This window comes from Prionailurus bengalensis, chromosome B2 (genome assembly GCF_016509475.1).
Source record: "Prionailurus bengalensis isolate Pbe53 chromosome B2, Fcat_Pben_1.1_paternal_pri, whole genome shotgun sequence".
NCBI classification, from domain to species: domain Eukaryota; kingdom Metazoa; phylum Chordata; class Mammalia; order Carnivora; family Felidae; genus Prionailurus; species Prionailurus bengalensis.
The window spans coordinates 34,461,932-34,474,784 of NC_057349.1; the positions used below are offsets into that span (position 1 = coordinate 34,461,932).

The 12,853-nt window shown below is 53.9% G+C and overlaps 1 protein-coding gene across 1 annotated transcript; it reads right to left on the reverse strand.

Annotated features, from left to right (window-relative positions):
• Positions 1-943: 943 nt before the first annotated feature.
• On the reverse strand, positions 944-12,597 carry BNIP5 (BCL2 interacting protein 5). Its single transcript, XM_043593157.1, has 11 exons — positions 11,900-12,597; positions 10,811-10,930; positions 9,233-9,297; positions 8,743-9,058; positions 7,357-7,488; positions 5,819-5,877; positions 5,270-5,531; positions 4,016-4,147; positions 3,070-3,134; positions 1,625-1,978; positions 944-979 (listed from the first exon to the last, which is right to left on the reverse strand). Exons 1-11 carry the CDS (start codon positions 12,504-12,506, stop codon positions 944-946), a joined length of 2,148 nt encoding a protein of 715 aa, XP_043449092.1. The 5' UTR covers positions 12,507-12,597.
• Positions 12,598-12,853: the final 256 nt, after the last annotated feature.

Genomic DNA, 12,853 nt, shown 5'->3' on the forward strand with positions numbered 1-12,853 from the left:
ATCTGAGGCCTGCAGACTTCCTGAGAGGCGTCTACAAATCCATATGGGCATTAAGTACCATTGGTGCACTGAATACATTATTTGTTGCATATAGATGCACATCTGTTTAAATGCATGAATCCTTTGGGCACTCTGGTGAGAGACGAAACAAAAATTTATTTTAAAAAACTACGACTCATTTGAAATTAACATTTTAAAAATGCCAGCAGCACTTCCGCGTGATAGTGGGGCATGATTTGGGCCCCTGTGGAGCAAGAAAACACATGAATGTGAAAAGGGCACATACGTCGGTATTAGGGTTAGCCCCAAAATGCAAAGGCTTGAGTCAAGGTAGCTCCCCATTTCCTCCCTAAACCCCAATTTAGAGATAGAATGACTGGTTCCACAATTCCAGTGGAGGACCAAGGCCTCCCAAGGAATGCCTGGCAGGATTGCCTGGATCTCAGGAGCGATCTCAGGAGCTCTCTCCCTCATTCGTTCATGCATCCAACGAGGACTTAAAGACTGTCTCCAGCTCTGTGGGGTGTATTTGGCCACAGAGTGAAAGCACCGATGGCCCCCCTTTGGGGAGATTTCAGCATGATAGAGTCAGAAGGGGTCTGATGGGTCACATAGTCTTGCCCAGAATCCAAGGTCTGGAGAGGAGGGCACACAAGTACAGGGTCTCGCAGCAAGTTTGGGGCAGGTCAGCCGGCGGAGCTCTGGTCTCCCACCTCCCCAGCTCCTTCCGTTAACATGGCCTCCGCCTCCAGTTAAGAACGCTTTGTGTATCTCAGTCTCAGAGAGCCCACAAGGGCTCAGGGACACAGGTGGCCATCCACTCTCGTCTTCATTCATGTCTGTGAAGCACTGGATTGGGCTATCGTGAGGCATCTTCAGAGGCTCCCGGTCAAAGCCGCCATTGTTTGATAGCTCAAGGGAACTTGAGCGCAAAGCACAGCTCTTAATCTGGACTCTGGCTCTCAGGATTTGTGATGTTCTGGGAGGAGAAAAAGAACATAGGTTTTAGCCATAGCCCAGTTACTTGTGGGTCCTACTCTAGTAACAACAGGCTCCTAATTTAACGTATCAACACAGCACATCAGCTGTCACCTCTGGACCTTTACTCACTACCTCCTGCCTGCAGTGCTCTCCTGGCCCTTTCTCCCCCTCTTTCTCCTCGCCATCCTCCAAGGGCAAAAATCTACGCCTTTTGACATAGATTTTGGGAGGCTTCCAGGACCAATCACTTCATTGGCCTCAGCGACCACTAACCCGGCATTTTGCTGATACTTAATTTTGTCATCAGTAAACATTCTGTCTTTCTCTATAGCAGAACCATCCTCAGGCTCTCACGGCACCTTGCACAGCTAGGCACGGTGGAGGCTCTTAACACCTTTTGGTTAAATGAATGAATGGATGGATGAGTGGATGAATGGTTAGTAAAACCAGGAGATGGAGTTAGGGCCACCGAGGATATCAGAACTGATGTTTCTATAATGTCTCTCACAAAAACTCCATAAGCTACTGCCTAACCCAACCTAGAGGGCAAATTCTCCATAATAACCCCATATCTGGGCAAAGAAAATAAAGCTGAGGAAAGAGAGGTCAAAGGTCTTAAGGAGCTTCCACCGGGAAAACAAGCCAACGTAGAACTCAGCAGGGGAGGGGAGGGGACGGTGAGAGGATCCTGTTGGGATCTTGGACTTGTCTTCGCTTGTGCCGTCTGGCTCTTTCTCACCTGCTGGGCCTCCCTGTACGGGAAGTGGGTGTAACCGGCGTGGCTGTAGCACAGGCCCATGAGGCTGAAGACGGCGTGGCTATTGTTGCTGGCAAATTTGTTGGTGAAGCCAAAGGCAAGCTGGTAGGGTGTCTTGGTGAGGTTCCTGCCCAGCTCAGGAGGGCGGGCTTTCTGGCTGTGCAGGGTGGCTGCCAGCTTCCTGAGGGAGGAGTCCGAGACCTTGTAGAAAAACCTCTTGAAGCTGGGATGTCGCCTGATCTGGAAGCAGAAATGAAGGCGGGCCGTCAGTGTTGCTGGCAGGTAGCCCCCTTCCCCCAACTGCCCCCCGCCCCTTCAACGCCACGAGCCCAGACTGGGCTGGACACCTCCCGTCCCTGGGATGAGCTTCCTTGTTAAATGCTTCCTCTAGCCTCTCAGAATCTGTTCTGTGAGGTTCACCTCCAAGCAGCAGGACACGGTGGGGAAAAAAAAAAAAAAGTGCAGGTCTTTGTATAACGGACGCTTCAACGGCATTTCCTCGCTCTGTGACTTCTCTGAGCCTCTGTTTAGTCATGTGTTAAATGGCAGGAACGATACCCCCACCCGCACGCAGTGTTGTCGGGGGAAGGGGAGGAAATGAGCCAGCTGATGTCAAATGTCTCACGCAGAGTGGATGTTGGATGAATTTTCGCTCTCACTTTAAGTCGCCTCCTCTCAATACCTAAGTGTCCCAGGTTGCGCTCCCCCAGAGACGAGGGCTCGGGTGCAGGTAGTGATGCTGGGAAACAGCGATGGGGGAATGGAGATCTGGGGTCGGAGGGGAAGGCAGCCCACGCAGACTGGCTGCTGAGCGTGTTCCTCACAGGGCTCTCCGGGAGCCCGCGTAGAGCACACTCCTCAGAGTTAGCCCTACGAGGGGCAAGGGGCCTGAGTTATGTATACACCAGCTTCCATGAGCCATTGGCTGAGGGCTGCTTCTCGGGAGGTGGGGGGGGATCATTCTGGCCTCCCACGTGGGTGATAAAATGGTTCTAGGGGCCGGTCCTCAGGCCAAAGGATGCGGGTGCCGGCAGCGGCGAGGTGGGCCGGCGTGCACTGTGGCGGGAAGGCGAGGTACCCACAGCGTCCGCTATGCTCATGACCCGTCCACGGCCTGTGCTCATCTCTGCCACTTCAGATGCGATCTCTCTTGCTCTCTCCAAGGAGACTGTGAGGTTTTCAGTCTATCTGTGAGGCCACAGGCTATCTAGCAGGAGAGGACAATCTAAAAGCGTGGAAGGAGAGGTTGAGGGACATGCCCAAGGTCACCTGGATGCAGGGATAGGGATTGAACTCAGGCCTCAGCCTTGGGGGTACCGAGCACTCCTCACCTGCTCCCCCAACTGGCCATCCACTTCTTGGAGAAGGGCCACCAGATTCTGGATGACCAGCTCCTCTAAGGAAAACAAAGAAGGATTCAGGGGCTGTTGACAGGTTCCGCAACAACACATCCATCACAGACGGCACTTTGTCTCTAAAGCACAGCACACAGATTCGTTTCGAAGGGCAAAGAAAAATCTTCCCCGAAACTGGGGCTGGAGAGTGAAAGCTTTATCTGAGTTTGTTGTATAGAAACTGAAAGGATGTCGGCCAGTTGAGCGTCACCTCAGCTCCATTCGACAGATGGGGAACCTGAGACCTCCCAGTGTCCCCGGTCCAGGCTACAGAGTGGCGTGGTCAGGAATGGGAGCGGGGGCCCAGAGCAGCTCATCAGAAAGCAGGGGGGGGGGGGCGGGGGAACGCCACAGCCACAGATGCCACAGGAACACACCCACCGGTCCGGGCTGTAAAGGGCCACACGCACGCGGCTGCCTGCACCAAGACCTAATCGCAAGCATTCAGGATATTTGTGGACCTTTTGTGATCAACTGTTGGCAGCTTGAAATCAGCCACGGTGGGAATATTTACATCACAGCAATCTGCAAACGCTACAAATCAGGGCTCCCCTCCTGCCCCCGCCCAACACCCACCCTCAGCCTGTTTGCCAGTCCGCCACTGGTTATGAGACCCAGGGCAAGGCAGGAATTGGATATGAAACATTCAAGCAAGCCCACCGAAGTTACATCCCACCGAGCAGACAGGGTTCTCTACGAGAAGAGAACTCTCCATCTGCAACTCTGCCCCAAGAGCCCCCGTTGAAAGGCCAACCCTGCCTCCTCCCTGCCCTGCCAGTGTCTCCCCAGCCTTCCCAGTCTCTACTGGAATTCAGCCTGTCAGACCCATGCAAAAAGAAGTCCTAGGCCAGCTGACCCAGGAGAGAGCAGGGTGTATACTAACTAGATTCGAACACTCCGTCTGGCTGAGGTCCCGCCTCTGGCTGGTGACTTCTGGTCTGGGAGGGCGCGTCGGAGGATCCCACAGGTGTCTCTTCTGCAGGCGAGGACTCCTGGAACTCGACATCTTCCAGGTCTGAGGGCAGAAAGGAGATGGTGTGAGTGTGTTTTGTGCCTGTTTCAAATCCACAAGTCCATCACGGGGTCCAGGTTCTGACAAGAAACCATCCAAAGACACTGGCACCAGACGGGGTCCTGGTTTCCCAGGCTCCTCAGCAAGCCCGCAGCCCCCTGGGCCCGCCTCAGAGGCGTTCACGGGGCCTTCTTTACCCCCTCTGGAAATCTCATTCCTCTTTTCTGCCCCAGCCCCCTCTGCCTCCTCACAGTCCAGGAGGAAAGAAAGCAGGCCTGCCAAGATCCCCCTAAATGAGCCCACTTCCCCGTGACTCTGTGAGGCTTTACTGAATCACTAAGCCTGTCTGAACCTCACTTTCTCCATCTGTCGAATGGGAATAACAAGACTGAGTTCACCAGGCTGTAAGTGGGCTGAACGAGACCCCATGTGTGAGCGTGGCATGCAGTAGGCACTCCATAAATGTCAAGGGAATCACTGTATACCTCACACTTGGCAGTGGTGAAAAAGCAGAGGCCCAGGCCATATCCTACTTCATGAGACCCGGGTCTGTGTTTCCTCCTTAGCTTTCGGGTGAGTCTGATGCCCTTAAGCCAATAAACCGATGTGCTGCTCTCACACTGCATTTGTTGTTGTTATTGTTTTAGTGTTTATTTATTTTGACAGAGCAAGAGAGAGAGAGAGGAAGAGAGAGAGAGCATGCACATGAGCAGGGGAGGGGCAGAGAGAGAGGGAGAGAGAGAATCCCAAGCAGGCTCCCTGCTCTCAGCAGAGCCCTATGCGGCCCTCGAGCTCACGAACCGTGAGATCATGACCCAAGCCGAAATCCAGAGTCAGAGGCTTAACGGACAGAGCCACCCAGGCGCCCCAAACGGCATTTGTTTTTAAGTGTTGGTGTGTTTTTGTATGGGTGGAGGGAGGGCATGTGTTGTGGGTGGTGAGTCCAGCTGGCAGCCAGCGGTCCCCTCCTCTCTGCAGCCCTCCCACACCTCCCTGCCCCACCCGGAGCCGAGAGCAAGAGAGTCAAGCCTGAAGCAGAGGCCACGAAGCTGGCCAAGCCCGCCCTGGAGGAGGCCTGGGGCCAGAGGCAGCCTCTGTGACCATGGCCACGCGGGGCCTGCTTACCGGGGCTGTTGGAGGTGGAGGGCTGATGGCCCCCCACACACAGGGGCAGAAAGCTGGGCCTCTTGGGCGGCCGGGACTCCGGGCTGGCAGCACCTGCGGCCCCCGCTCTCCTGGGCTCCTTGGGGCCATGTCTCTTATAAGAAAAGGCTTTTCTGAGGCTGGACTTCTTCTCTTGGGATCTCCTTCTGTAGGCTGGGGACAGGTTTTCTACAGCCACCTCTGGTTCCTGGACTCGAAGCTGTTGCGGGGGAGATGAGAAAAACTGAGCCAGGGCCCCGACCGTGAGGAGATTGTGAGTGAGCCGGGGAAGGACACCAGCACCCCCTGAAACAAACTGAGACCCGCTGGGGAGCAGAGGGTGCGGTCTGGCCAGAGCAAGAGTGGCCGGCAGCGATGGGGGTGGGGGTGGGGGCTTGGGGAAGGAGGAGTGACAGGAGCCAGGCTCTGGAAAGATGTAGCATGGGGGAGGGCAGGGAAGTTATTATGCCAGGCGGGGGTGGGGGTGCTCATAGTGAGGGTCAAGATCTACGTGGGGAGTGTCTTCCTCACCTCTCCCCCCTGCTCTTCCGCATCCTGGAGTAGGGCAATGATCTTCTGGATGAATTCTCCTAAAAAAGAACAAAACGTTTGCTTGCACTTTAGTATGGAGCAAAGCATTTCTCCGGTCAGTCCTCACTTCCTGAGGCCCAAGTGGCTTCCTGGCTGATTCTCACAGGTCTCCAGGTGCTAATGAGCTTGCACTTATTGGGTGTCCCAGGCCCTGGCCTGCGGACACCTCAGACTCCTCGGAAGTGGCCTGAGGGCAGAGCTGCAATACGTTCACTTCTCCATTGGTCAGCGAACACCCAGATGTGCCACTTTAAGTGTGAGGAAAATAACTCCACCCTTAAGCGCGGAGGCCGCTGCCTCCAGGAGAAGGCGCCTCAAGGCCATGTGGAAAGGCCTGGTCCCCAAAAGTCCCCTCACCCAGCACCGTCCTCTTCTACTTAGAACAGGGGCCCTTCTCAGTTCCCCTTCAAGGCACATTTTCTGTGAAAAGCAGGTAAGATAGGATGGGGAGGTTGGGTGGGGGAAGTAGATCTTCGAAAGTATCTTCAGGGGCACCTGGGTGGCTCAGTCGGTTAAGCGTCCGACTTCGACCTAGGTCATGATCTCACGATTCGTGAGTTCGTGCCCCGCGTCAGGCTCTGTGCTGACAGCTCGGAGCCTGGAGCCTGCTTTGGATTCCGTGTCTCCCTCTCTCTCTCTCTCTCTCTGCCCCTCCCCTGCTTGCGCTTGGTCTTTCTCTCTCTCTCAAAAATAAATAAACACTAAAAACAATTTTTTTTTTAAATGAAAATAAAAAAAAAAATCATGGGATTGAGCCTTGCATCGGATTCTCTTTTGGAAATTTGCTGGGGATTCTCTCTCTCCCTCTCTCTTGCTGCCCCTACCCTACTCTCTAGCCAGGGTAAGGGATTAGTAATAGCATCAGCAGCTGCCATTTGTGGTGTTTCCCTCCTGTGGCCCCTACCCACCGCCCGCCCCCCCCCCCCCCCAGCCTCTCAATTTCTCCCCAGGCTACAGGGCTACACAACCACAACAATAATAGCAGTAAATGGCAGGTAACATTCATTAGCTCTAAATAGCTTATTAACTGCTCTAACTGCTTTATCAGCATTAATTCCATTAGCGCCTCCGAGGACTCTAGGATCTAGGAACTGGTATTACCCTCATCTCGCAGTTGAGGACGCTGAGACCAGAGATGAAGTAACTCATCCAAGTTCACACAGATGGAAGAGGTCAGAGTCCAATGCAAACCCACGCCCTAAAGATCACATCATCTACAGAGCCCTTGCCACGGGCCAAGGCTTTCCTGGCATGGCCTGTGCCGGCCTCACCGAGGAGGGCGTCCTCACTGTTGTGATTTTACTGCTGAGGCTCACTTCGAGTAAGACAGGGGTCTGTGCTCTGGACCCCACACTGCCCCTTCCCGGCCTGCGGCCCCCAGAGGAAGTCAAGGCCAGGTTACTGCCTCTCTCTGGGTCAGTATGGGGTCAGGCCGGATGATTTCCGAGGGGTGTCTGAGAAAAGGAGGGGGTACTAACTGAATTCCAAAGCTCTGTTCGCCTGCAAGTCCTCTTCGGGTCCCTGGCTCCCTGCTGGGGTGGAAAGCTCCAAGGGACTCAGACCCCCGCTGTCTGTAGGCAGGACCTCTTGGACTTTGGGTTCCTCCGAGCCTGAGAAGCAAGATGAAATGGCGGGTGTGTTTAATCAGGGTGAGGGTGTTAACTAACACACAAGTTAGAAGAGGTTCCAGAGTTCACCCCATGGCTAGATCATGCAAAGGCCTTGCTGGGACAGAGGTGAGCTGTGGGTCAGGGTCAAAGTTCTGATGTACTGGCCCAGACCTAGCTCCCTTGCCCCTTTGCACCTCTTTACAACTGGCTTTCCTGGGCTTTGCCCTCCTCTCCTCCCTTCCCTGGCAAGCTCATCCCTCCGGCATCTTGGCTTGGAGAGTAAATGCCTGATTCCATGGCACGAAGTAATGCAGCAGGGCCAGAATCCCCCTGCATGAAGGTATCTCCAGTTGTGGCCGGAAATTCCACCGCGGGGGCTCCTTTTTAAAATGTAAATTCCCGGGGCGCCTGGGTGGCGCAGTCGGTTAAGCGTCCGTCTGACTTCAGCCAGGTCACGATCTCGCGGTCCGGTCCGGGAGTTCGAGCCCCGCGTCAGGCTCTGGGCTGATGGCTCGGAGCCTGGAGCCTGTTTCCGATTCTGTGTCTCCCTCTCTCTCTGCCCCTCCCCCGTTCATGCTCTGTCTCTCTCTGTCCCAAAAATAAATAAAAACGTTGAAAAAAAAAATTAAAATGTAAATTCCCCTGGCCAGGCTAAGCGGCTAGGCTGTTCCTCCCTGGCACCCAGGATGATCCTTTCTCTCTGTAGCTCGGGTTCCATCACTGGTGGGCCACAGAACCTTGAACACATTTGTTTTACCTCCCCAAGCCTCAGCTCCCCCATCTGGAAAATGGGGATAATGATACGGCTATGAAAACCGGTTGAGTATAGACACACAGTAGGGAAGTGTCTTATTTTACAGGTGAGGAGACTGAGTCAGGCACGGAGATGGGGAATGAGGTAGAAAGTACAGGTCGGAACTCAGGCCTCCTGCCTCCCAGGCTGTGGTTCCTTCCTGCACAGCTGCCCCCTGCCGGGGTACAGCAGCTGAGGCTGTGGAGAGATGAGGAGGGCTAGGGGATTCCTCGGCACAATTTCCACGGGGGGCTTAGCTGGACTGCCCAGAGAGGTCTCGTGTAGGGAGGTGACCTGCTGACATCCCTTTCTCCTCCCTACTGCCCTCCCCACGCTGCTCAGAGCAGAGCAAAAGTCAGAAGTAGGAGGGCTGCCCTTCCAATGGCCGATTCCAGCCCCGCAGAAGGTTCCAGAGCTGGAGGCAGCTGCAGTGTTGCTATGGTAACCCTGAGCCTGCTCACCAGGGCTGCTGGAGGTGGAGGGCTGATGGCCCCCAACACACAGGGGGAGAAAGCTGGGCCTCTTGGGTGGCCGGGACTCCGGGCTGGAAACGTCTGCAGGCCCGGCTCTCTTAGCCTCCTCAGAGCCATGTTTCTTATGAGAAAACGCTCTCTTGAAGCTAGACTTTTTCTCTTGGAATTTCTTCCTGTCAAATGACACTGGAATCTGTACAACCACCTCTGGTTGAGGAGCTTGAAGCTGCTGTGGGAGAAATGAGAGAAACCGTTGGGTCGGGCCCTTGACCTTGAGGAGAGGGGAAGGCTCTCTGAGAAACAGCTAAAGAGCAGCCAAATGCTTCGTGGTGGCCCCAGGTGAGGGAGGTGACAGAGTCTAGAGCTGGGGAGCACTGGGCAAGCGGGCCTTGAGCAGGAGGAGGAGGAGGAAGCAGCGAGCCCCCCGGGGGGAGGGGGGGAATGGAGGGGGGGTCTACGCAGACCGTTTGCTCCTTACCTCTTCCTCCCACTGGTCTCCCACTTTTTGGAGGAATTCCACTATCATCTTGATGATTTTATCCTCTGGAAAAAAGTAAATGCACCCAGTTAATCTTTCTAGATGCCCCGAGAACTCTTTCTAATTAATGACTGTCTTGAACTTCTGAGATCAACTGAGTCTCTATTAAGTGAGGATGCTGTTAGGCCATGGAAGTGACGAAAAGCACCATGTCCCAGGAGCTAGTCCTTCTGAGAGAGGCTTGGGAGATCCACAGGGAAAGGGCGGGAGGCCAAAGCGCAAAATTTTACCCAGGCAATTTCAGGTCAGTCCTTCAAGCATTCAACCTGTGACCCCATTATTTCCTCTGACCTTTACGGATTTGTAAATATCTGCTTTGGGTTCGGCCAGCCGTGTGACCTTGAGTAAGTCTCTTAACCTCTCTGTGCCTTCGTCTCCTTCCCTGTGAAGTGTGAATCATGATCCCTGTCCCCGCTTCCCTCAGCAGGCTGTCAGGCCATCAAGGAACTCTGCTTGGAGATACTTTACAAGGCTAACGCTGCAAAATTCCGGGAGGGGAAATGGTAGAGACCCAGCGACACCAAGGTGCAGGGCAGAGGGTCCCCAGCAGGCCTGACACGGACAGCCTGCCGCATCGATGCCTCACACCACATCTTTACAGAGAAACCACAACCAACATGAATGGTTTTCTTTGATATCCCGGCTGACTGATCCAAAGACAATAGGCCCAGAGTTGCCTCTGCTACCTGCCAGCTGATCCGTTTACAGAAAAGGTTTGTTTAAGGCTCCCTGGTCCCTGGACTGCAGATTTTTTCACCCCTCACCTCTCTCTCATTTATAAATCCCGCTTGGCTTTTGTTCCTTGTCTCAGTCTACCAGCTGACTTCTCTCGTCTGAAAAAACAGCATGCAAAATAAACAGCCTGCAAAATAGCCAACTAAATGCCTTTTAGTTACTCTCTGACAGATGCATAGATGTTTGACATCTCTTAAAATACGCCCCTTCCTTATAGGGAATTAGATTAGTAGAGCATTCATTATCGATTTTATTAGGGGCAATAACAGCATTGTGGTTGTGCGTGACACTGTAGTCATTTCTCGGAGATGTGTGCTTACATATTTAAGGACGAGGGATCATTTTCCTTAAAATGGTTCAGCCACAAAATCACACACGCACACAATTCCGAAGCCAATATTGGCCTCCGGTCGACGATTGTGAGTATAGGCGTGTGCATAGAGCTATTCCACGCTGGCATCTATTTAAAAATATATATAAGTTCTATATTCCTCCATATCACATTCCTTCCATAAATCTCGAAAGACTAAAAAAAGTCCCATGCTCATTAACACATAAGGCAGGAACATTTGCCAGTGGCCGTTCTAATTCCTGAGACTCCCTTCTGTGAAACTCTAAAATAAGTAAATGTGACCAGAAGCGCCAGAAGGAGCAAGATCAGTACATGCATTTTGAGAGGGACCATCCAAGGTGCAAGCAGTCATCCAGAACAATCCATCTCATTTGGTAACGGCCCCCTCCCCGGCTGCGGGGCAAGAGGACACTAGGAAGATGAGGACTCACGGTCAAGCTTTCTGAGTTCCTCTTCCGGCCGATGACCTGTGGCTTGAGAAGAAACCTCGGATGCTGCAGGACCCCCAGCTTCAATGAGCAAGGACTGGTGGAGACCAGAACCTTTCCCACCTGGAAGAAAGATGAAAGGAAGCGTATGTGTGGGGGATGGGAGTAGTGGCATCAGTGACATTTTTCTGACTTTGTTCGTGAGCACAATAAAATGACACAGAATTCACAGCAGGATGGGCTGCTGCAGCCAGCACTAGGCTTAACCAAAAAGAAAAAAAAAAAAAAATCAGAAACCTGCCAAGGTTTCCATCTGAAAAGAGGTGGCATCAACCCAGACATGCTTCTCATTAAGAACAGGGAGAGTTTTGAGAGCTACAGGGCAAAGCTCTGTCTCCCTCCAGGTGCCTGTGGGGCATTCAACCCCAGGACCTGAAAGTCAAAGAAGAAAGGCACCTTGGGAGGTGGGGGGGGGCGGGTCCAGCTTCCTTATTTTACAAATGAAGAACCAAAGGTCTCTGAGAGGGGCACCAATCTGTTCAAGGTCACAGAGCAGGTGTATCCTGGAAATAGCCAAGTATAGATCCGGCCTCCAGGGCGGATGGCTCTATCTACTTCTCTGGCCCCATCCCCAGTCCTCGCACAGGGATCAATGCTGGGGGCTAAGCTTCCCCCCCTCACCTCCCTCCCTGCCTTCCCATTTCTCCTTGGTCTGTGCTCCTTCAACTAGAGTACTTAACAACAACAGCTGCCACTTAACGGAGCACCTTCCGCGTGCCAGCTCTGGGCCACGGCTACCCAGGAGATAGCAACTGTTATCATCTCCATTTCATGGACGAAAAAAAAATATCGAGGCTCGGGGAGGAATGTCGCCAGCCCCAGGTCACACAGCTAATGAGTGGCGGAACAGGGGTCTGACCTCAGGCTTTCAGCCACCGTGCTGTTCTGCCTCAAAGAAATTTCACGGTGGTGCTGTCCCTGATGGTTGTCCCAACTTCCACGTCCCCTCTGTTGAAAGGTTTGAGGAGTCAGCTTAGAGTACCCTAGCCCTTGGGGTTGGGGCAGTGGGGTTACCAGGCATGGTCTGCTCACCCTTGGGTGCTGGGCCCAGGTCAGCCTCCTCAGGGCGTGGGGCGGCAGACATCTTGGGCAGCCCTATCTCTTGGCCTTCGGCCTCCTGATCTTGGGCCCCCTTGGTTTCCTCAGCAACATGTTTCTTGTGACTGTGTTTCTTGCGACTGGCCTTCTTGTCGTGGGCTTTCTTCCTCGGAGCTGTCTCCCCTGGTGCCTCTGGGGTTTCTGCAGGCTTGGGGAGGCCCTCCTTCCCTTTTGCCTTCCGGCTGGCCTTTTCTTTGGGCTCTTCCGGGCCTGTCCTCAGGAGGAAGTTCATCAAGGTCTTCAGCCACCCCTGCTGGCCCCGTCTCTGGGTCTTTTCCTTCTTGGTGTCCTGTGGCAGCCTCTGGTCAGTGGGAAGAAACTCCCTGGTCTCTTCCAGGCTGGGGGCTGTGGCCGTGGCATCCTGAGCTTCCACAGACTGAGCTGGGCTCTGGGGACATCTGCTCCCATTGCTGGCTGCCTGGTGAAGCATCCTCCTGGAGGGGGTAGTGGGCAGGGAGAAGCACCGGCGGACCTTCTTGGGGCTCTGTGACCTATCCAGAGACCTGGCTCTCCTCCCTGACAGATGCTTCCTGGGCTCCATTGCACTGCAAACAAAGCAAACAGCTCCCTTACCGGAGACCTACCAGAGACGTGGTGGCGGGTTACCAGTGCTGCCCCGTGCGCCGATCCACCCTGCCCATCAATGTGAGTGACATCAGCCCTCAAAGCTGCTGTCTCCATTAAATTCCTCAAAAGCCCTGGGAAGGAGGGCTATCCTTGTCCACGTTTTCCAGAGGAGGAAACTAAGCTATGGGAGGTCATGCCCCAGACGTCACAGCTGGTCTATAACTCCCCTGGGGCCTCCAGAAGGAGCAGGACCTTACCAACACCTTGGTTTTAGTCTGTGGAGACCCGATTGTGGACTTCGGACCTCCAGAACTGAAAGAT

Excerpts from the sequence above, each read along its gene's own strand:
- BNIP5 (XM_043593157.1), bottom strand. The coding sequence starts at position 12,506 with ATGGAGCCCAGGAAGCATCTGTCAGGGAGGAGAGCCAGGTCTCTGGAT. Across the intron at positions 9,059-9,232 it reads GAGACCAGTGGGAGGAAGAG|CTGTTTCTCAGAGAGCCTTC; the intron begins GTAAGGAGCAAA and ends GCTGCTCTTTAG. Across the intron at positions 7,489-8,742 it reads CTCCACCTCCAGCAGCCCTG|GCTCGGAGGAACCCAAAGTC; the intron begins GTGAGCAGGCTC and ends CTTGCTTCTCAG.